The sequence below is a fragment of the Sceloporus occidentalis genome, unplaced genomic scaffold (genome assembly GCF_023333645.1).
Source record: "Sceloporus occidentalis isolate IW3139 unplaced genomic scaffold, rSceOcc1.0.p SCAF_1, whole genome shotgun sequence".
In the NCBI taxonomy this organism is placed as follows: domain Eukaryota; kingdom Metazoa; phylum Chordata; class Lepidosauria; order Squamata; family Phrynosomatidae; genus Sceloporus; species Sceloporus occidentalis.
In genome coordinates, this window is record NW_028316981.1 from 94325098 (window position 1) to 94348968 (window position 23871).

General features: G+C 41.4%; 1 protein-coding gene across 2 annotated transcripts in view; it reads right to left on the reverse strand.

Moving 5' to 3' along the window:
* The window catches only part of SPOCK1 (SPARC (osteonectin), cwcv and kazal like domains proteoglycan 1), a 684049-nt gene that overhangs the window by 258659 nt on the left and 401519 nt on the right, over positions 1–23871 (reverse strand). For both annotated transcript variants that reach the window (XM_089529606.1, XM_089529615.1), the window contains exon 4: positions 9040–9154. In XM_089529606.1, the coding sequence (XP_089385732.1) occupies positions 9040–9154 (115 nt within the window). The remainder of the gene's footprint in view (positions 1–9039; positions 9155–23871) is intronic.

Here is a 23871-nt window from a genome sequence, read left to right on the forward strand (position 1 = left end):
TAGCTAGAATTGCCTACTTGCAGTTTGAATTCATTAGTTCAGATCCTACCATCAAGGGAAAAAATCTTCATATGTGCTTTTAGTGAAGAAAGTAGCATTTTCTGTACACAAAGCCACAGGTTTTTTTTGTTTTTGTTTTTGCAATGAAACATAATTATGGCCCAGTACAACCGGGCCTCATCACGTGCTAGGGTTGCCTGGGGGCGGAGTGGCCACATGCCCTGCAATCCTAGCATGTAATGAGGGAGTAATAACGGTGGTGCCCTGTATACATATAGAGCCACGGAGTATAGAGCTGTATAGAGCTGCGGTGGAGATGCACTCGTTGTGATTTTTGTGGGTTCTTTTTCCGCCAACGGTAAGCCATGCAGTTTGGTGGCTGTGGCTTCCCTCCGGCAGAAAAATAGGCACCAGGAGAACGCCAACAGAAATGTGCTTTCTGAAGAAAAAGCCCACCTTGCACAGAATAAAACCTGAACTGCAAAGATTCTCATGAATCCAAGATTCTTAATAGGATTTTCCACAACTCAAAAAACATATTTTTCAACTATATTTATATTCTTTCCAATACTACTGGATCATTACTTAAAAAAAAAAAAAAAGCAAGCCAATTAACTACAATTTGAAAGAATCTCTAAATTAGCTGATTTCCACTAAAATGACTTTTTAAAAGCAGGTATTTACAAATTCTAAAATGTAATTAAAATAATTATTACTGTTGCCCTTCTTTTTCAAAAAATCTGAATGCTGCAAGTGTTTGATTTTTCATAGAAAGCACATTTTCCTTCCTTCTATTTCATTCTCATCACAAAACCCACAAGGCAAAACACAAGGCAGCAGCACAAAGAAAAGAATAAACCAGCCCAGCTTGAGAGCGAGATCTGTCCTATGAATGAAATATTTCAATATATTTATAATATATGTTGCAAATGGTATTTTTATTGTGCTGCACATTAAAATATTTTCCACCAGTATAGTACATATGCTAGGATTTGAAGAAAGGCTTTAATAAAAACCTATTGTTTGTAAACATAAATTCCAATATTAAAAAAAAAAAAAACACCTTTCCTTTTATTAGCAGTAATAAAGACTCATCTGCCCAACACATTTGTGTCTGGTAGCTTTTGCAGCACAAACACCAATACATGTTGAATCTCTTCTAAATAGGTTATTGTATAAATAAAGAATAATTTAAACAATGTTTGTGGTCATTTGTGAACACTGAATAATTTTTTTCTGGATTGCCTAGCCAACTTCAAATATGGGCAATCATGAAAAAAAATACAGAATTATGGTCAGTAATATTACTGTATTATTGGCAGCAGTAGAACTAAAGTTGTCATTACTATAAATACAAAAAAGAACAAAAAGTGGAATTTTCAGCAGTTAAACATGGAAATCCTGTTTCTCATATCAAACCTTTCTTCAGGTTGACCTAACAGTGACACTGACTTGGGAATAGAAAGGTAATATGATCAGTTATTTTCACAGCCTTACAACTAGAGCTGGATGGTCCAAGTTGTATAAATGAATCAGGACAAACTGGTTAACCAAATTCCTCTCACAATAAAACTGTACTTAGTAAGTGAAGTTCTCCCAACCTCATGTTCTTCTTCTAAGGCAAATATGAATTTGAAGAAGCACTTGCAGAACAGAATCACTGGGCAGGAGTCAAGTTTTCAGATTAGATCTGTTCACATCTATCTCTTTTCCCCATTCAATTACCCTTTGACTATTAGTTATGGACCTCTTACTCTCTGGAAGCAATTTTCTGGAGATGCAAGAGGAAGGAGAAAAGCATCATTACCTTTATTCCAACAATAGCCTCTGATGAGTAGAGAATTCTGCTCATGTGAATTCTGAATTTTGACTATGCAATTCTCTCTGTCCGCTTCTTCCACATTGTGCATATTTTTGTGAACTTTTATGATGTTCGCCTTAGTTATGTTTTTCCCTAACCTGAAACCCTTGAGCTATGTATCCATGGACATTTTTGCTTCTCCTTTTCTCCACCTTTCCCAGCAAAAAATAATATAATAAAATAAAACAATTTTTTTCATTGCCTTGTTCTTTTCTGCATCTTTTTCTGTGATACAATTTCTTTTCAAGTTATGACATGAACAGTACATAGAATTTTTATAAACAGCTGCACCATTGATCTGTTTAAGGTCATTACAGTAATGTAATATTTAGTTATTGCTTCTCTAATAATTCCTACCATTGAACTCATCATTCTCATAGCTGCCATACACTGGGCTGACATTTACGCTGGGCTATCAACCGTGACTCTAAATCTCTGCCATCATTACTCTCTATCAGTTCAGATGTCATCAGTATAAATGTGAAGTGGAGATTTCTCCTTTAATATGCATCAACTTTCTTACACAGAACCTTGGTTGCCACTGTGCTGCCTATCCCCTCATCTTGGAGGGAAAAGTCAGCATCCTGTTCAAGCACTACACTAGTGGTTGAACTTCTCCTGGAGATTTCCAGTGGTGGAAAAAATCTGACACTACTTCACTTGCCATGAGTGAATGCTATGGAATTCTGAGATCTGGAGTTTGTTGTGGCACTGGAGCTCTCTGAGAGAGAAGATTCAATATCTCACAAAACTACAAATTGCAGAATTCCACACCATTGAACAATGGCAGTTAATGTGATGTCGACCTGGATTATTTCTGCAGTGTGGATGCAATCTATTACTCCAACATCTTATCTTGTTCTAATCTGGGTATTTTCCCCTCCTGTTGTCACTACCTGATTTATTTATTACACGTATATACCACCTTTCTCTTCGAGTGAGTGGGACATGTACCACTTTATCAACAAGAATTCTGGCCATTGGTTCTGAGGAATTAACAGTCTCTTAGCATTTCACGATCATGAGTATTACAGGACTAGTAAATAAAACTGGTCTCTCTCTAATGGCCCTTTACCATTGGTCAGTGGCATCACTATGGGTGTGTGGATCTGCAGACTGCACCGGGTGACACCCCAGAAGAGGGGTGAAACCCAGCTGAGTGCCCCTCTATGACACATGGCAGGAAGGAAGAGGATCCAGCACAGCCCACCTCCCTGCCCAGTGGATCTTTACTAATGAGTAATGTGGCACTAGGCAAGGAGGAAGAGGACCCAGTGCACTCCACCTCCCTGCCCAACACTGCTTTACTCACGGGTAATGTAGTGCCAGGCAGGGAGGAAAAGGGTATGGCCTGGAGCCCACTGAATCCCTCCCTTGAATCGGGTGACATCCTGGACAGGGATGCCATTGCCATGGGTTATTCTGACCTTGCCTTACAGAATCAGGTCTGTCCTACAGTCAGTCATGAGACATACCAGGATGCTCCTCTCTTCCAGTTTTAGATTCTGTAAGTATAGAATGAATATGCAGAGATTTAAGATGGTGAGAACCTTCTGGGTTACCTCACAGACTTTGTATTGCTTCCTCAAGCTGACAACTGACAGGTGTAATAAGTGACACCTATTTTAAGATGAATAGTAATAATAATAATAGTAGTAGTAGTAGTAGTAGTATATCTTCAAACCATGCAATAATAAATTATGAAGGTTGCTTAGTGAAGCATGCCTAAACCAATAAAAGGTCAGAGTTACTACAGCATGCATAATCTTAATTTTCTCCCTAAGCATAAAGAATGTTAGTCCATATTTACTAATATAACCTTTGTATTTTTTGGTAATAGCAGATCTGTCCAAAGATAGATACTAAGAACATCCATTTATTATATGTTGTATACAGTCATGTCTCTAATATTAAAGTGGCTCATGTTGCCCTTCCCTGCAATTAATAGTGAACTTGAATTATTTCTGTAAAAGAAAATGATAATGTTGTTCAAAAAAATACCTTCAGTCTTGCCTACTGTTGAATTCATTCATAGATCAATACAGAAATAAAAACAAGTAACTCACTATATATTCACAGTCAAGTTAATCTCTATCAAATGCAGCTATTTCAAACAGGCCAATTGTAGAGATAAACTGTCTTGTTTTATAAAGTTCTCAAGGGCATTTGAATGAACAAAATTGCTGGAAAAATAGGTCTAAATGGAACCTACCCAACAGAAATTTTACTGCAGTTTTCTATCAGCAGGGGAAGGAACCATATAGTTCATATTTCTTGGTGGCTATTATTTCCTTTGTCATAAAATTTGAAGCTCCAGTGCATAGTAATAAATTGCCTGGCCATCTTATAAAATAGACAAAAGATAGTGTGCTATTATAAAGCTTTGGATTTTTCTCTGTTGAGGTTTTTTTTTCTTTTTAAATGTCTGGTAATACCTTTTTTCCCTTGACCTCCAAAGCAACTTCCTCATGATCATCTCAGACTGAATGCAACTGTAAGGGGGGGGGGAGCAGAGCTTTTAAAACCCATAAATATCAGAACCTACTAACGTTACTTTTGGTGTATATATAAATTTATATAAATTGGGCCATTTTGGTAAGGTGGCCGGAAAGGAAGACTACATATCATTGCCTTTTCATCTGTGTATTTAATGATAATATTTTAATTAAACAGGCCATCTTTTCCCCTGACTGTAAAAGTGCCAAATGTTTCTGACCAGCTCCCCAAGGAACTAATCCCACGTTTTAATCTCTTTAGGTTTAAAATAAAGGCTTAATTTTTTTTTTTAAAAAAAAACCTCTATGAAAGGCATAGCTGCATAAATTTATCAACAGTGTGAATGTTCCCCTGTTGGGATTTAACTTGTAATATGGCTATGGAAGCATAATGCTCTTAAATAAGTTTCTACAACAGTGGGATTTAGAATATTTCTCTTCTTTTCAGATAAAAACTAGGGGGACAGTTATTTATTTATTTACTAATTGTATATACACATGCTGTCTTTCTCTCAGAGTTCACCCCAAGGTAGCTCATATATTGAATCAATTAAAAAAATTTAACAATAAATTTTAAACAATTAAAAATGCCACATTAAACAATGTAGAACCATTTTAAAGACATACACCCCCACCCATAAGAATTTCCCTGCTTAACATGAAAAGCTTAATTAAAGAAAAAAGTGGGATGGGCATGTGGAGGGGTAGTGGTGAGAGGGAGGACTGGCCATGGCCTTTATAGTGGGAGGATATGGTCAACCCTAGGAGAGTGGGAGGATAAGGTGCAGAGTACATCATGCCTTGCACTTCAGGATTGGAGGTGGGTCTGCTGGCCTGTTTCATAGTGTGGTAGTAAATGACCAGCCTTAGGATGGCAGGTGGTTAGGCCAGCTTGAAGGGAGGGAGAGGGGCCCACATGGTTAGGGTTGGTGGGACAGATAGGTAGTACAGTGGGTTCCTGGAATGGGGATTTCTCCATCACCTTTCACCTTCCTCCTTGCTGGCTGAGAGGATGGGTCAATGGCCATTCTGGGGGGTGTGGCCTTAGGGCCATTTTTTGTTTCCCAGATGAGTGCGAGTTGGGTTGGATACCTGAGGGAACTGTGAGTAATGAAATGCAAACAAACAAACAAGCTGGCATTTACATTAGAACCATTGCTTGTCATCACAATGACCACAAAGCAATAATCATAACACAAATACCCCTTCATTGGTAAAAAACAATTAATGCCTATAGTCATCTAATGTACAAGCTATGGGGAAACTGAAGCTCTTAATAATGTGTAACTCTCTTTGTGGTGGAGTTTCCCAGAAAATCCACTATGACAGCTGCATGCTCCCTTATCTGCTGCTGCTTTCATTCTCTGTGATAGCCTATGCCATGGCCTATGATATTGCAAGGGGGCGGCTTGCCATGCACCCCATTTTCAACCTTACCAGTCATGGCAGGGGTCTTCACAGAGAATGGCAGCGGCAGCTCCACAGTGTGGTGGTGAACTGGCATCCAAACACCTATCCATAGTCACAGAAGCCCAGGTGGGTGCCAGGGGCACGAACGGGCCAGATAAATGGCCAGGATACTGTGAAGTTAAGTCATGCTATCTTGCCCATGCATGTTCTCCCAAGACATCTGGAGATTGCCATGTTTGAGAAAATTGGTCTAAATGAACAAATATTTTTATTTTTTTGTTTCCAGCCCACATAAATACCAACTTCAGAATTTGCTATGTTGAAATATATCAGATGAATAAATCTAAGTTGCTCGTATATTCTAACTATAAGTGGCATCTCATGTATAGACTGAGGAGAATTAAATAAAAATGTCTCAACAATTAGGATGTATTTCACATTGCCTTAGCTATAAAAAGGCAAGGGTCAGATATTTAATATATGGAGAAACTATCTCTAAATGAGTGCTTGGATATAAGCCAACTCTTAATTAAAATTCTGGCAAAGCAGGAACATAAAAAGAGGGAAACATGGAGATGTACAAGAGATGAGATGAAATTGATTAATGAGACACAGCCCAATTTTATAGGCTCCATGTTCAACACATCATAAAAGAAAATGCAAATAGTGCTTCTAACCCCCCCCCCCCAAAAAAAAACCCAAACCAAATCCAAAATAGAAATAACTAGCAGTAGCACACTATTCAACTCAGTCTTCCCATCCAAAAATGCTAAACAGGACAGACACAGATTAATTTGTAATGCCCAAGTTCCTACTTCAGTTCTTTAAAAGAGTCAAGAGTCAGAAATTATTGCAATGGTTAGTATCTTTCCTTCCTGAGTTTCCTTTTAGGCACAGCTTGGATCAAATACCCTGTAGATTAGGAGTGATGCAGACAGTTTTGCATGCTTGGGTGAAATGATTTTATAGCTTTTATATGCCACAGGGAGTTAGCTAACGAGTTGAATTAAATAGTTTTTTGGAAAGGAAAAAAAAGATTAACTCCACTTCTTTTGAGTAAATGGAGTTGTTAGTGCTGTCTACTGCCCCTAGTCAACAGAAGGTTCTGATATGCGGGTTGCAGAGACAGATGTTTCATCTGGGAACTTGTCCAGATCTTAAAAATGCTTGTGCACATGCACACACACACACACATGAGTTTACACTGAACATTTGCCTTTTTGGTCCTCAACAAGGGATCTAGCAGTTCTGAGTGACTATCAGGAATATACAGTTAGATATTTCATGGTTGATGGACTAGAGACTACTATACAGTATGTCTCCAGTTTCAACATCTGGCAAATCTATACATTAATAGTCTTCCTTTTCTCTCTCTCATTTTATTTTCAGGATCTTAGGTGCGTTACAGACGGGCCCATGAGGCGCCGTCGTTACGCACGAGGGGTGGCGCTTCCTGATGCGCCTTGCCCCTCATGCGTATTGAGTGTGTTAAAATGGCGGTGCCCTATACAGATGGGTGCTGCCATTTTGATGTCGCGGACACATAGCGTCCGGACATCGCACTGCGGAAGTGATGCCATGAGTGCGCGCCTTGCACCTTGCGGCGCCGCTTTCGGGGCACAGGAAGAAGTGCCATTTTGGCGCTTCTTTCTTGCTGTGCCCGGGAACCGTGCGGTTTGGCTGCTGCGGTTCCCGGATGCAGCAATTGGCAGCGGCGCGAGACCGCCCGTTTTGGGCGGTCTGTAATGCGCCTAAATTTCTCTAAAAATGTGCATTTTCAACTCAAAGTTAAAGAAAATGTAGTAGTGTGTAGGGTATATGGGTCATCTTCAGACTGGAGACAAGAGTAGAAATTCTCCAGTTTTGAGGAGACAGCTCCAGGAAAGGACCATGTGCAAATTCCCAGTTCACCTAATAGATCAGAAGCCTGCAACAATTTGCAAGCTTTCAGGAAGTCTATACAGTCTGCCCTTGCCTTATGCGGGGGATCAGTTCTGGACCTCCCTGCATAAGGCAAAAAGTGCGTATGCTTGAGCCCCATTAGATATAATAAGGCTCATGCATGTTGCATGGCCATTGGCACGCTTGCCATTTGCTCATTCTCCTGGTGGCTTCTGCATAAGCTGGAAGCCACCTATAGTGAGCCCACGTATGGCACGGGCTCACTGTATATTTATTTATTTCACTTACTTTTTCCCCCCTACAAAGGAACCCCCTAAAAAGTCTTTGGCCTCATAAAGAATGGAGACTATTGGATTGCAAAGGAAGTACTTTTTTGTGTTGCAAATGGATGTTAAATTTCCTGGACTTTGAGAATCTCCTAGTTGCCACATGGCCAGAAGGAGAAGGTGCAAGATATGCCCCTCCATACCATCTTAACTTGGATTTTTGATTGGGTTTGCTATATTTGCTAAATAAACATAATTATAATAATATGACCAACATGGCTACCCAGGATCTTTCGTCCTTAGTCATTGTGGCTCCATGGCTTAACTTTCACTCTGTTCTACATCTACTTTCTGTATAGTAGCAAGTGTTGTTGTTGTGTACCTTCATGTTGTTTCGAATTTATCACAATACCATCATGGGATTTCTTGGCAAGATTTGTTCAGAGGGGAGTTGCCTTTGTTATCCTTTGAGGCTGAGAGAGTGTATCTTGCCCAAGTTCACCTAGTGGTTTTCCATGACCTAGCGGGGATTCAAACCTTTGTCTCAAGAGTCCTAGTCCAATAGTCAAACCCCTATTCCATGCTGGCTGTCTATCAACCAGTAGGATAGATTAAATGTTTCTTATCCCAAAATAGGTGAGATGGAACAATCCTCATATTACACCTTGACCTGGGAACAACCCTTTTAGTTAAATTGAGATAGGAGGGGAAATTTGTAACACAACCTTTTGCCTCTCTGCAAAAAGCATTTGCAGTGTGTGAGAAAAATGAGAAATGATGCTTGTCATTTTTGCAATGATGGATGTTGGGGTGAAAAAGGAAGTCACCATTCTGGCTGGAGCAATCACATTGACCTTTCTGTCAAAGGAAATGAAGCCACCAGCTCAACAATTGCAAGGGATTAACATGATTCTTGCAACAGTAGGAAACAAACCTTCACCCCAGTTTCAGGATGAGAACAAAGACTTCATTTGCTCTCACTGACCTTGCGAAACAGCTATATCTAGTTGTTGTCACAAGATCACATTGGTAGGCTACGATCCTGGGATGTTTTCCAGAGCAACCAGAAGTATTTAACTGCAATCATAAATCACCACATCCTTACCTGTGTACTAGCTGTTTGCGGCTTACGCAAATGGCTGTCTCGTAGTCATGAGTGACACATACTTTATGTGGGCTGCACTTTACCTTCAAACATGGGTCTTTGGATGGATCAAGTGCTATTAAAAACAAGATATAGAGAAGTAGTTTAGAAAATTACCTCTTAGTATTCATTAGTCAAAATAATGAGCTAGACATCTCATGGGGGGAAAATCCCATACCACTTTCTCAGTGCATTTATCCTCAGAATTCTGTGAGGCAGATTGTGGCCAGATATAGTCAGTTGGCCAAGATCACCCAATGAGCATTACAGCTAACCAATCGCACTGCACAAATAATGCAGTTTGATGCCACTTTAACTGCCATAGCTCAATGTTATGGAATCCTGGGATTTGTAGTTTGTTGTGGCACCAGAGCTCTCTGACAAGAGATGGTTAAATACCTCACAAAACTACAAACCCCAGAATTCCACAGCATTGAGCCATGGCATTTAAAGCAATGTTAAACTGCATTATTTATGCACTGCAGATGCAGCTCTAGATCTCATATCCAGGCCCAGGATTCTACCAACTGCCATATCCATTTTGCTGCTAATTACACAGCCCCATTACATGAACTCTTTTGTTTCAATCAGAACTGTTCAGAGGAATAATACTCAAGTCCACTTCCTATCAGTCAAAGAGGTTAGCTATTGTTAATAGACCCAAAGCAGCACAAGTATCAGTGGTCATCCAGATAATAAATAAAAAAGAGAAACCAAGCTGTACTAATGTCAGAAGACTAAACAGAGAAAAGGGATATATTTTACATGAAGAAACTAAATACCAGCCTAAATTAAAGTTCTATGCTGATCACTAAATGTTTAGCAAGGATGGGTGTGGGGACTCCTCTGTTTCCAGTATGTATTTTGGGTTGAGAAATCTATAGTACAATTTATTTTTAAGGGTATGTTAGACCAAGCAAGAGTATTACAGAAAAACACAATACACAACATCATCCGTCTGTCATGTATAGAACTCTGGATTCTTGCCAAACGCTACTGGTATCTATTGAAGCAACAATTACAGTCTATTTAATGGTTGCTATTGTGTAGCAGGACATGTACTGATTGCTCAGCCCTATGTGAAACTGAGCAATCCTGCCTTACTACAGTGTATGATTTCCTGTACTTGATTGAACATAACTCCTAAATCAACAAAAACACAGCATGCCGTTTCTAGCCACTACCAGCATGACACACAAATACTAGTGTGCAATGGAGATACTATCATTATCACAATTACACTTTTAAACACAGCCTTTTGTTTACAAAGAATCCAAAAGGTCTTTTGAAACTCTCTCTCTCTCTCTGTATGCATGGATATATATATATATGGATGATGCTCTGTTTCCCAATTAAATATAATTACATTCTGCAGGGCAATGTAGTCCCAATATGGCACAGATTTGAAGGAACTAATTAATCACAATCAAACTGGGGCTGTTTTTTCAATGTGACAGAAAGAAAAATCAGTACAAACTGGGAATTTTGCCAGGCTGCAAGGATTAAAACAATTGACATACGCCCAAATTTTCTTTTGGGGCCTAAAACCAGCTTAGTGATGTCTTTCCAGTATTGCAAAGAGGATCTACTATGAAAAGGTCCCATTTACATGTTGTTTGTAGGCCATACACTGAGCCTGCCACATTGACAGGTTAGCCATCTGTGGGTTGGAGCTCCAGTGGATCTCTCTACTCCATATTAGCCAATGGTAGCAGGTAACCAGCAGGCTTGCTGATATGGGTACAGGCATGTTGCCACCCATTAACCAATATGAGCTTGAACTAATTCACTCACTCATACATTCTTCAAAAAGAAACTACACATGTATGTTAGAATATCAACATTTATATGTTTTTTTCCCCTCACCTAATTGTATCACATATATTAGTAGTATAGAGATCACCTCCTGCCCCACATTGTCAAAGGAGAAGGGGAGCAACCCCATTCTTGTTCTGTCTCTCGTCTCCACATATTCAATGTCATTATGACAGGGGAGTATCCATACACAGCTGAAGGAATGCTGAATATTTCTCCAGACCTTGAACACATTGGGGTTTCTGATCACATGGAAAAGCTGCATAGAGTCTGTTTTCACACTAACACTGAACATATGGAAGGGATGTCTGTCTTACTGATTTATTTAACATCCTGCAGTCCACCACCTTGGACACGAACAATGCATGAAAATAAAAACAAATACATTATAGATAAAGCATGAAATAAAATAATTGTTAAAATACAATCAACTTATCTGTAACACCCAAAACCATTTAAAACTGCCATTCAAAATACAAAAGATGAAGAGCACTTAATTTTTTTTTTTTTAAAAACTGAATTGAAATTTAAACCGGGAGAAGTAAACCGAATTAATAAACCAATCAATAAGATCCTAAATGTGTGCAAACTACTTTTGTACTTTGAGCTCAGTTTGCAGTACCTAAATTAAGCCAAGGACAATGGCAGAATGTGCAAAGAAGAGAGAGAAACTGGGACATTTTAAAAGCAGCTAGTAAAAAATGTGATAATAAAGGATTAATGCCTGTCAAATGAGGGCATTTGGAGGAAATGGGCACAGAAAATTCCCACTTTCATATCCTACCAGATGTTCCTGTGAATGAGAGAAAAATACCTCATCTGGACCTAGACAGGCTTGTGTAGGGAAATGCAGTTCTCCAGAATTAAAGCCATTTAGGGATTTTAGGTCATAACTAGCACTTTGAATTGTTCTTAGAAGCAGACTAGTAGCCACTGGAGCTGTTGTAACAAGAGCATCCTGTTCCCTCTGTCATGGTCAACAGTCTGGGTGCAGATTTTGGGACCTATTGAAGTTTCTGAACAGTTATCAGTGGCAAACACATATAAAGCATATTATAGTAATCCAAATCATTTTGTAACTAGGATCCTAAGCAGATGGGCTGGATAGTATGGGCCAAGCCCATGCTATTCTGCCCTGGTTCCGGCCCCCAGATCAGTTCCCTGGCTGGTGTGGCAACAGGCAGGTTTTTATATGCTCTCCCATCACCGCCTCATGGATCCGCTACTGACCCCATACCTGACCTCGCTATTGCATCTGGTAAGAAGACACCTATCATTGCCAGTAAGGGTAAAAACACAGTGCCTGGCTAAACTCATACTCTCAGTCACCCTGTTTCCACATTGGAAGCTGAGATGGGGGTCTTTTCATCAGATATGACAGAGGATGGCACATGGGGCTATCCAGTCTTCCAGCTGTTGCTGTGGAATTTCCTAGAAAATTCACAGCAAACAGCTGGGAATTTTAGACTGGTTTAAAGGACCTTTGGGCTGAAACTGAGCTAGATCTACCAGATCTATGTCTTACTCGCTGGACTATGTCTTACTCGCTTGTCTTGGCCCGGGGTTAATATTTGGTGTTATCCTGACAAGACAATGCAAGGGTGAGCATGGGGCACAGGCCTTTTGGCCCATGTGCACAGGCCCTAAGGCATGTAGCATCATGGCCATTTCTGAGATCTCCAGGAATGTGCATAGACCACACGCTGTACACAAAGAACCACCAGCTACCACAGAAGCCTGCAGTATACTGAAAACTGAGAATCTGTGTATTCAGGGAGAATGTAACCCATCCAGCAAATGACACAACTCAAATTCTCTGATCTGCCTTTCAAAAGGCCAGGGGAATCTTTCTCCTGTCTGGATGTAGTTTCAGTTTGTTCACCAGTTTTCAGTCCATTCATGATGACAGCCACTTGGTTTAGAACCAAAGAAACTGGTCAGTGTGTTTCACTTCCTTTCACCTTCCAGATGTCTGTTGTTCTCCCTCTCTCTACAGGAATGTTTCCCCCATAAACTGTGCTGGTCAAAATGGATGTTGTTGGACTGCTGACAGACATCTGTGGTATGTAGAGAGATCTTGTAGCACCTTTGAGACTAAGGGGCAAACAGACTGGCAGTAAGCACTGGCTTGGGGGTGGCGTGGGGGCGCAGCATTTAGATGATGCATGCCCCGATGGCACCCCCAAGCTGGCAGCACACTGCCTGCCTGACTAGATGGTGAACAGTGTTGTGGCTCTCTGGCAGTGTGGTGTTCAGACACTGCATGCTGCAAGAGTGAAGAAGAGCTGTGGCAGCAGTGGAAAGGGCAGCTTTTTTCTACCGCAAAAATGAGCGTTGTTTTGCCATTTCTTTTTGGACCAGAAAAATGCCAGATCAGGACCATGGTGTGGTTGCTGCAGCCCTGATCCAGTGATCAAAAGGGTAGCTTTCTGACACTCTGTAAACTTTTTAATAAATATATTTTCTGAGCCATAAAGATTTCATAAATTCATACATTGATTAGCCAAAGGCCATATTGCAAGCAATTTCAGCAATGTCACTTTTTTCTGGCAATCTAACATTGTATTTCCAAAGCACTACCATATGTATATGAGCCATAGCATGGTATGCACAGGGTTCTCACCAACTAGGCTAATCACATACCCATTTAATAGCAGAACTGCTGCACCTTTCTGTCTCATGATACATATTCTCAGCAGTTCTGAAAGGTAAACAAATCTCCCACACTGGCTTTTCTAGATGCTGAAGGGAAAAACAGCATGTCTCTGATGTATGCTTATGAGGCCTTGGGATAAATTACATCTGACAAGGATGAATTATCACTGCCCAGACAGGAGAATGAAACCATTTGTGAATATAGTTTTCTGACCATACAGTGAAATGTTCTGGAGTTACATCTCATTCAGTAAGAAACACTCACTGGATTTCAAGTCCACTTTCATTCTGCAGTTTTCAGAAGCATGCTACTCCAACACCTTCTACCATTCCTTTGCAGCCAATCCCATAATCTCAAGGTACAAACTTCCCCATCAAACAAGAGAAGAACTTGAAATTTGTGTGTTGTCCTGGATTCAACCTGGAGCCTGCATTCCCAGGTTTCAGTAGTGGCCAGGAGTGAAGCATGCCAGTTATGTACTGATTTCTTGAGGATTCAGATCTGGCTACAGTGACACATGCTTTGATTACATCCTGTTTGAATTATTTTAATACAGTCTATGTGGGGCTACCTCCAGAAGGTCCAAAAACTGTCCTCTTCAGGTACATCCAGACTGCTGACTTGAACTAGTCACAGGGAACATAAAATATTATTGTTCAAACAGCTCCACTGGCTGCTGGTTCATTTCTGGGCACAATTCAAAGTGGTAGTCATGAACTATAAGGCCCTATATGGCTTAACTCCAGACTATGAAGTTTATTGCACTGGCCCTAAAATGGGCCCAGTGCATTCTAAAACATGCGCGTGCATGGGCGTGCACGGAATGGGATGGGGCTAAGAACCCCATTTTACCACACACTGGAATGCCCCTTTTACTGCTGGGCATTCCAATTGCGTCCACATTCTGTTCCAGAGGGCACCATTTCTGAGAACTGTTCTAAAGCGTTCTAAAAAATGATGCCCTCTGGATCAGAACGGGGACGCAATTGGAACGCCCGGTGGTAAAGGCGGCATTCCAGTGTGTGGTAAAATGGGATACTTAGCCCCATCCTGTTCTGTATGTGCCCGCGCGCGCACACATTTTAGAACGCACTGGGCCCGTTTTAGGGCCAGTTCGATGTACTCCTATATGAAACCATGGGAATTAAAGTGGTGTCAAACTGCATTATTTCTGCAGTGCAGATGCAGCCCTGTTTACCAGTATCAGTTTCAGCCTCTGTGTCTGCTTCATTATATTTGTAATCATCACCGTTATCATGGACTTCTAAAAACTGAAGTTTTACCCAGATTGAAACAAGCTTCTCTACCCTTTCACATTTCAGTTCATTTTTTGATTTACTGTGTTTTCAAACATAGACCAGATTCTTTCACTGCCCCCTATAGGAACAAATGCATCTTGCTCTTGCACTGAAGAGTTCAGTTGTTAAGCTAGGATTTGCTTGTCCTTCTCATTCAGTGCACAGAAATTAGAATAATCTGATAGTGTGCATATTATTTAGAAATGATTTGGAGAATATATTAACACCTTGTCTTAAATATTTTATTTATTGTGCTAAAATAAAACATTCCATAATCGATTTTTTCTTTTTTTCAAATTTTCAATTTTGGGGGGGGGGCAAACCCCCCCAAAAAGCTTTCCCCCCAAATTTTTCCATTTTTTCCCCAGGCCTTCACATCTCTAGCCATGGTTCATGCTGACAAAGGAATTCTGGGAAATGAAGTGCATAAACAAACAAATAAATCCCTAAGCTCTGGTCTTCAGTTGTCTGCATTGCTCTCATGCTAGGCAGTAGAAAAGAATGCTGGGAACTGCAATCTAGAAACCTCTGGAGGACCACATGATTCCCACCTGATGTCAAAAGTGGCATGGATGGGAAAGTGTGGCCCATGGGCTGCATTTTTTTTAAAGAATATTTATCCTCTGCTCTTCTACCACAAAGGCTCTCAGAGTGGCTTATAAATTAATTAGACAGTTGCTTGCCCTTAGTCTTACAATCTAAAAAGACATGACACAAAAGAGAATGGCAGTAGGGAAGGGGATCAAGTCCAGCAGATACTGCTGGTTCCTCTCTCCCTCCAAGGGCAGGGTGGTGGCAGTTGGAATGGAGGGAGGACCTGTCCTCTGCCTCTGAGCTTGGCATGGTGACATCTGGAGTCATTTATATGGGCCCCAGCCCCCATTTTTATTTTAATAATAATAATAAATAATAAATTTTATTTCTACCCCGCCCTTCCATAGAAATGATCAGGGCGGCTTACAAAATTTATAAAAAACATTTCAATACAGGATTAAAATTCATTATAACAGTTAAAACCATTACTACAAAAAACAGGAACAGGAAAACAGTAAAATAGGAAAATACACATGTCAGGGACAGAAGAAAAATGAAAAAAAAGTTACATCGATTCAGGGTCAAAAGGGAAAAAAGGGGGCAGGAAGAATAAACAGACAATTTAAGGTGGGAAGGCCAGCTGGAATAGATATGTTTTCAACTGTTTTTTAAAAACAGCTAATGAGGTGGCGGAGCGAAGCTCTGCAGGGAGCTTATTCCAAAGTGAAGGGGCAGCAGTAGTAAAAGCCCTCTGTGAGGTCCGTGTAAGGTTAGACCTAGGGACCTCCAACAATTTAGTCCCGGAAGTTCTGAGTGTGCGAGGCGGATTATGTGGGGAGAGGCAGTCCTCCAAGTACCCTGGGCCCAAACCATTTAGGGCTTTATAGGTCAAAACCAACACCTTGTATTGAGCTCAGAAGCGAATAGGCAGCCAGTGAAGATCTTTTAAAATAGGTGTTATATGGTCCGACCTGGAGCTACCAGCGACCAATCTAGCTGCCATGTTCTGCACCAATTGCAGCTTCCGAGTTTGGTACAAGGGTTGCCCCATGTAGAGCGCGTTGCAGAAATCCAATCGAGAGGTTACCAGAGCATGTACAACAGATTCTAGGTCCTTTCGGTCCAGGTAGGGATGCAGCTGGCGTATCAGCCGAAGCTGATAACAGGCACTCCTGACCGTCGCATCCACCTGAGAAGTCAGCTGGAGCGACAAATCAAGGAGTACTCCCAAGCTGCACACCGAGTCCTTCAGGGGGAGCGTGACCCTGTTCAGGACCGGGTGACAGATCTCACCACCAGAAACCGGGGAACCTATCACCAGTACTTCCGTTTTCCCTGGATTCACACTGAGTTTGTTCTCCCTCATCCAGCCCATTACCGACTCCAAGCAGGCATCTAGAAGAGAGATGCCATCCTTAGTTACTGCATCAGTCGGAGACATAGAGAAAATTATCTGGGTGTCATCAGCGTACTGATAACACCGCACCCCATGTCTCCGGATGATCTCTCCCAGCGGCTTCATGTAAATGTTGAATAGCATAGGGGACAAAATCGCTCCCTGAGGGACACCAGATGTCAGGGCCCTCCTATCGGAGCGACAGTCCCCCAGCTCCACCATCTGGGACCTGCCCGAGAGGTAGGAACGGAACCACTGCAAAGCAGTGCCCCCAATTCCCAACTCCCTCAGGCGTCCCAGAAAGATACCATGGTCGATGGTATCGAAGGCCGCTGAGATGTCCAAGAGCACTAACAGGGACACGCTCCCCCTGTCCATGCCCAGACGGAGATCATCAACTAAGGCGACCATGGCAGTCTCAACTCCATAGCCCGCCCGGAAGCCGGTTTGAAATGGGTCCAGAAAATCGGTGTCGTCCAAGATCGACTGAAGCTGGAAGGCGACTGCTCTCTCGATCACCTTCCCCAAAAAAGGTAGCAGCGAGATGGGTCTATAATTATTATGAAGCAGGGGGTCTAAGGAGGGCTTCTTTAGCAGGGGTTTAACCACTGCTAATTTTAATTTAGATGGAAACTGACCCTCACTTAGAGATGTATTGATTATGTGATGTAACATTAGTCGCACCACATCTCCCCCCTGAGCTGTCAACCATGAGGGACAGGGATCAAGAGAGCAAGTCGTCCTCCTAACACTTCGGAGGATCTTGTCCACTTCATCAGTACTAACAAACTCAAAGTGATCCAGTGTAACAGGGACCACGGACGCTTCGGACACCTCTCCTGTAGGATCTGCACAAAAACTGGCGTCGAGATCAGCCCTTACCCGAGAGATTTTATCCGCAAAGAAGTTGTTAAAATCGTCACAGCAGGCTTTAGATGGCTCCAAAATAGGGCTCAGAGTGGGAGGGAGCCGAGTTAGCTCCCTCACAACCCTGAACAGCTCTGACGGACGCGACTCTGCGGACGCAATACATGCAGCATAGAAAGAATTCTTTGCTGCACGTATTGCCACTCCATAAGCTCTCAAATGAGAGCGAAGGAGTGTCCTGTCAGACAAGCGCTGATGTCTTCGCCATTTATGCTCTAGTCGTTGCACGACCCGCTTCCCTGCCCTGAGATCTTCCGTATACCAGGGTTGTTTATTGGAAGCAGGCCGGAAAGGACGCTTGGGAGCGATACTGTGTATAGCCCTAGAGAGATTAGTATCCCAGATGTCGGTTAGGGCATCAACAGAGTCGCCGTCAGAGCCAGTCGTATACCCCTCTAGGGCTTCTTGGAACCTTATGGGTTCCATCAGCCTTCGAGGGTGGACCATCCTAATAGGTCCGCCACCCCCGGGAGGGTTAATGGTAGGAGCCTTGATTCTAGCCTCAACCAGGAAATGATCCGTCCATGACAAGGGAGAGACATTAGAAATCTCTACCCACGGAGCCTCCATGTCCGTACTGAAGATCACATCAAGAGTATTACCAGCACAATGAGTTGGCCCTGAGACTAATTGAGACAGGCCCATGGCTGTCATGGTAGTCATGAACTCCCGAGCCGCACCTGTTGGAATATCACTGGCCTCAAAAGGGATGTTGAGGTCCCCCAGGACAAGAAGCCTAGGGGACTAAAATTTTTTTTATTTTTGGGAAAATGTATACTCCCATAAATGTATCTTCATCAAGCCAGTGGAGCTTTGAAAGCTTGCATCATGTATTTTGGACATTTTGGTTGGTTGTAATAAAGGTATTACTGTTTTGTGGATTTTGGATGTTATTGTAATTTGATTTATGGGTGATCTTGGGCAAGTCTCACTCTCACAGCATTAAAGGATGCCAATGACAACCTCTCTCTGAACAAATCTTGCCAAGAAAACCCCATGATAGTTTTGCCTTAGGATCACCATAAGGCAGAAATGATTGAAGGCACACAACAGCAAACAACAAATATGGCCAGCATGCTTCATGGATGTTCACATGTTACACCCATGTTACACCCTGAATATGTTTCATGGGTGTTCATATGTTACACTATACATGTGTTTACACCATGTGTTATGGTTCCTTAGTTGTGGAACTCTCTTTGTAAAAAACTTTGATCAGCGCTGAAGTTATATTCTTTTGGGGAACAAGTCAAAATTACCTGGTCAATTCCCCCCCAGGCATTTATAATAGTTCATGAAGCTAGATGGTGTTGTTGCCTATTTTCTGTTTCATTATTCTTCTCATTTATTGTTGTTTGCTTTTCCTAGAAACTTCTTTTAGACAATGCAAGGTCTACTAGGAGAAAGGAAAGTCCTTGTTGCCCTCTTGGGGGTAGAACCTACAAGGTTCCAGAATCCCTTTCTCTTAGTGACCATTTCTCTGTTAGTTTGCTGAATTCAATATTTAATTCATTGCCAGCTCAATATTTAATTATTCTCTGTTGCTCTTGTATCATATTCTGTAATTTCAATGGATTTATTTTATTATTCTGGTTCCACTATGTTACTTTAGCAATTTTTAGCTCCATTTTTCCTGTGTGTCAGAAAAACAAAATACAGATGTCAGACACCAATACATGAAAATATTCATGTACCTAGTCAATGTGGGGAAAGAAGAGAACTCTTATGTTTTATTATGCAAAATCTCTGAATATTCACAAACTGGATATGCACACAGAAGGGATTAGCTGTATTCTAGAACATGTGAAAAACATATTACACAGGACATATGTTCACACTATGTTCAAATGTTTGTGAGAATTTCTATAGCAGTGTTCCTTCATGGCTTGTAACCAGATACAAGAATCTATTCCTGATTTGTACTCAAAATAATTATTTTGCAATAATCAGTTCTATCCTATTCTATTCTAGGAAATAGATTCCACAGTATTGTATTATTTGACACTGGACCAATCTATACACACACAGCTAACATTTGGATATGGAAAAGATTATTAAGGTTATAAATTTTAAAAATACCAATAAAACCAAATGAGTATTTTATTCTTAGATGCAGAGAATGCATTTGACCACTTCAAGTGGCCTCATTAATTTAAAGAAGTTTAAAATGGGAGACCAATTTTGCAATTCAATGACTAGGAAACTAAAGCAATTATTTGAGCAAATGGAGTTAATTCCTACTGTATACAGTTATAGAGTAATACTCATCATGGATGTCTCCCCTTCCACTGACTTTTGTTTTGTTTGTTGAACCAACAACATCCACAGTTTAGATCAAATGCTAGGGTGAAATGTATTTAGCTGTGCCAGTGTGGTTAAAATCAGTCTATAGGTTCACGGTCTTGCTTTATTTCTTAAAGAACGGGAGAGGTATTTTCCTGCAGCCATTAACTTATTAAAACAAATTGGAATAGTTTCAGGGTACAAAGATGCTGTCTTTGGATATGTGAATAAATGTGGTACCCCAGAGGAGACTGCAAAATTACTGTTAATTTATTAATGGATTCTAGAATTTTTATCAGCTATCAAACAAATATAAAAATATATTCCTTGGATAAGAGAATGAAAGCTGAGGGTCTGGGAACTGCTTTTTTTGTTGAAATAATGTTTTGGAATAATAAAGAATAGGAGAAGGGAAAGTGTCATGATTTGTATGGAACAGTGGATGGAAGGAAAAGCTAGGCTGTGCGTTGGAATTATTTATAAAATCTGGCACGGGGAGCTACTGAGTAGCTTAGTTGGAGGAAATCCAGAAACAAAAATGTTGGTGAGTTACTGAAATGTTTTCATATGCTTTACTGCACAGCAAACTGCAAATCTGTTGGCGCTTTCCCCTTTTGGATAGTACATTATTCATATCAGCAACAAAAATGTATTCCAAAACTACAGGTTAGTCTAAGGCAGCTTCCTTTTTATTCAGTGTCCAAGTAATCACTGGTGGGTTGTGTAGAATGGGCCAAGAGCAATACGTTATCGATAAATATTTGCTATACCTATTTTCAAACCTCATGCAACTGCAAAGCTGCTCTTACTAGATAACTCTGATCTTCAATGTATATTTTCACTGAATGGGGATACAATTCCATAAATACAGATGTATAATGTAAACAAAAATGTGGGTTACCTATACATATTTGAGCTAAAGGTAGACTGATAGGCAGAAAAGGTTAAACATATTTTGTTCCATGTTGTATCAGGATGCAGCCATGTTATCTGTCGAAACTGCACAAACACATAAATACAAAAACTCTCCCATGCTTTTTGCAGTTAGTATCTAATAATAGATACTAGAAATGAGATCTAATAATAGATAATAGAGAGTCATCACAGTGTAGTGGTTTGAGTGTTGGACTATGATTCTGGAGACCAGGGTTCAATCCGGCTTGGCCATGTAAACCTACTGGCTGACCTTAAGCAAGTGATACTCTCTCAGCCTCAGATGATGGCAATGGCAAAGCCCCAAAGTCAATGGCAAACTTGCCAATAAAATCCTATGATAGGGTCACCATATGTTGAAAAAGACTTGAAGGTATACAACAACAAACAACAATAATCTAATAATAAGATATTATACTGCATGTGAACAATTTCCATGTAGCCACCACGGTCTAATAAGTAGCAAAATAATTTATCTCCCACCATACTTCAGAGGAACTGAATAGTTCTCAGCAGTAGCATGATCAGTACCTATTCTAGTGAAAAATAAAGCATTTCCAAAAGGGAGACTCTACTATTCTCATCTCTATTGCATTTGGGTCCTAGAATGTACAGGGATGTACCTTGACACAAAAATAAAAGGTGGAGTTTCTTTTTTGATTCTTTGGCCTTTCCTAGGAATGGTAACCACTGATCTTTTCTTTCATTCTTGGTCACACGTATACAAGACAATGACCCTTCTCTGGCAAGGACAGAACCTACAATACATTTTTCTGAAATATGCTAATGCCAGATCATGCTCCATTAATCAGTTTCTAGGAGCAGATGCTCATCATCTGTTGGGAAAGAAGACCCATGGGAGTCAGATCAAAGAGAAACAAATCCTGTATTTTGTTATCATGGCACTTTGTGTCCTAAAGCAGTGAGTGTGAAAGCTTTGAAATGAACAGTTACAAATCTAGATGCATAATAAGAGGGAAAGGAGGCAAGGGAAGAGCACAAAGAATTATTCATGCAGACCTTGTTCGGCAATGCAAATAAGTGCTATAATGAGGTGGTACAGCAGCTTACCCTGGCTACATGGCAACAATTACCTTGTTATATTTCACTCTGATAAAAGGATAACAGTTTTGTCAAAAAAACTCAAAGGAAGTACCCTTTACCACTTCCCTTTACCAAGATTTCATCAATTTACCATCCCATATTTCAAATGAGGTAACAGTTGTTGATGATGTTGTTTTTAATCATATGTGTGTTGCCTTAGAGGGACGCCACCACGGACAAATAAGAACAGAGCATGTTGGAGGAAAGGCCACAACTTTATTAGCATACCAAAGACATCAGCACAGAACGTAGGGTTGGTTCCAATGCATGAGGTCTGGATCTGTCATTCATCAGCCCAGTGCTGAGTGAATGAACCAAGGTGCTTGGTCACGGCCAAGCTTCAGGATGGCAAGGGATTGTTGTTAATGCATACGCTCCAACCGTTTTGGCGATTGATCGCATATTTGCAACGCGCATCAACGCCTAACTATCCCTTGTCAATGGGGGGAGCTGTGCCGATGATGCCCCCGCAATGGCAACCCGGCATCGCTCGCAGCCCCCCCCCATGTCCGGATGGACTCCCGATCCAGTGCTACGCAGCCCTGGAAACCACGCCCCACCAGATCCAAGACCTATGCAACCGCCCCAAAAAAGTTGTGACAACACACAATGAACATAGGGAGGGTGGGTGGGTGAGCCGAAATGAGAATGGTGCCAGCCCTCTCGCCTCGTGGGCCTTTTAAAGGCCCACTGGCCAATAGGAGGCCGGGAAAGGGAGCCAGAGCTGGCCCCCGGCCCCCCAACCAATCACGGGCGGTGCCATCTTGTGACGCTGCCCAATTAGCAGGCACCTCCGCCCGCAATGCCCGCTGGGACCTGTAGTCCCAGCGGTGCAGGTGGAAGTCTCACCTCTCGTCCTCCCTCCGGGCCAATCGCGGCTCGAGCGGCCCCGCGCAGGGGCTTTTGGGTCCGCTCGAGCCGGGAAGGGCTCGCTGCCCGCCGCGGGGGGCATCCCCCAGCGGCAACCAGGCCATCCCGCCGAGGCGGGCGGCCTCATTTGTCAGCCACTGAAACCCACTGGGTGGCCTTGGGCAAATCATACTCTCTCAGTCAAGAGGATGGCAAACCTTCTCAGAATAATTATTACTGCCCAGAAAATCCTAGGAGAGGGTCGCTGTAAGTCAGAATAGACTTGCAGATGCAGGACAACAACTGTTGCCATCAGAAACCTGTGAGGCCTATATTTAGGGATGTAATTCTTCTCAAAGGTAGCAATGAATAATTTCAGCAATTTTCTTCCCAGTGTGGGAAAGTCTTGAAAAATGATGTGATTTTTGAAGGCTATTTGGAACTCGAGAGTTATTCTTGAGGAGGGGGGGTAGGCACATGTGGTTGTTTTGCACAGAAATCAGCCACTTCTGCATGGACTATAAAATTTCAATGCAGAAATATAACACCTGCACAGAAAGTGTTGTTTTCTATGAAAATCAACCATGTGTAAATTTGATACTGAATAAATCCCCAGGGGGAAAAATACAGCATTTTCTGCATAGGAATTAAAATTTCTGTATTGAAATGTTATTTTCTACCCAGAAAAGGCTGTTTTCTTCATGGAAAATGCTGATTTCTGCACATGTTTTTTTTCCAGAATAGATTCTGAACTGCAAAGATTCTTGTCAGTCTGGGATTCTTCCCACCATAGTTTTTCAACACTCAAAACATGTTTTTGATCATTTAAAAATATTTTCAAATCTTGTTTCCACCCCTAACGACATGTTTGAAATGTATTTGTAGCTACAGGGTGCTCCATCTTTAGAAGCCATTATAACAGATAACTCAGTGTGACCACGTCATACGTGGGAGTGCTTTACGTGGCTTTCAGCATACGCAGCCAGTGAGGAGATTTT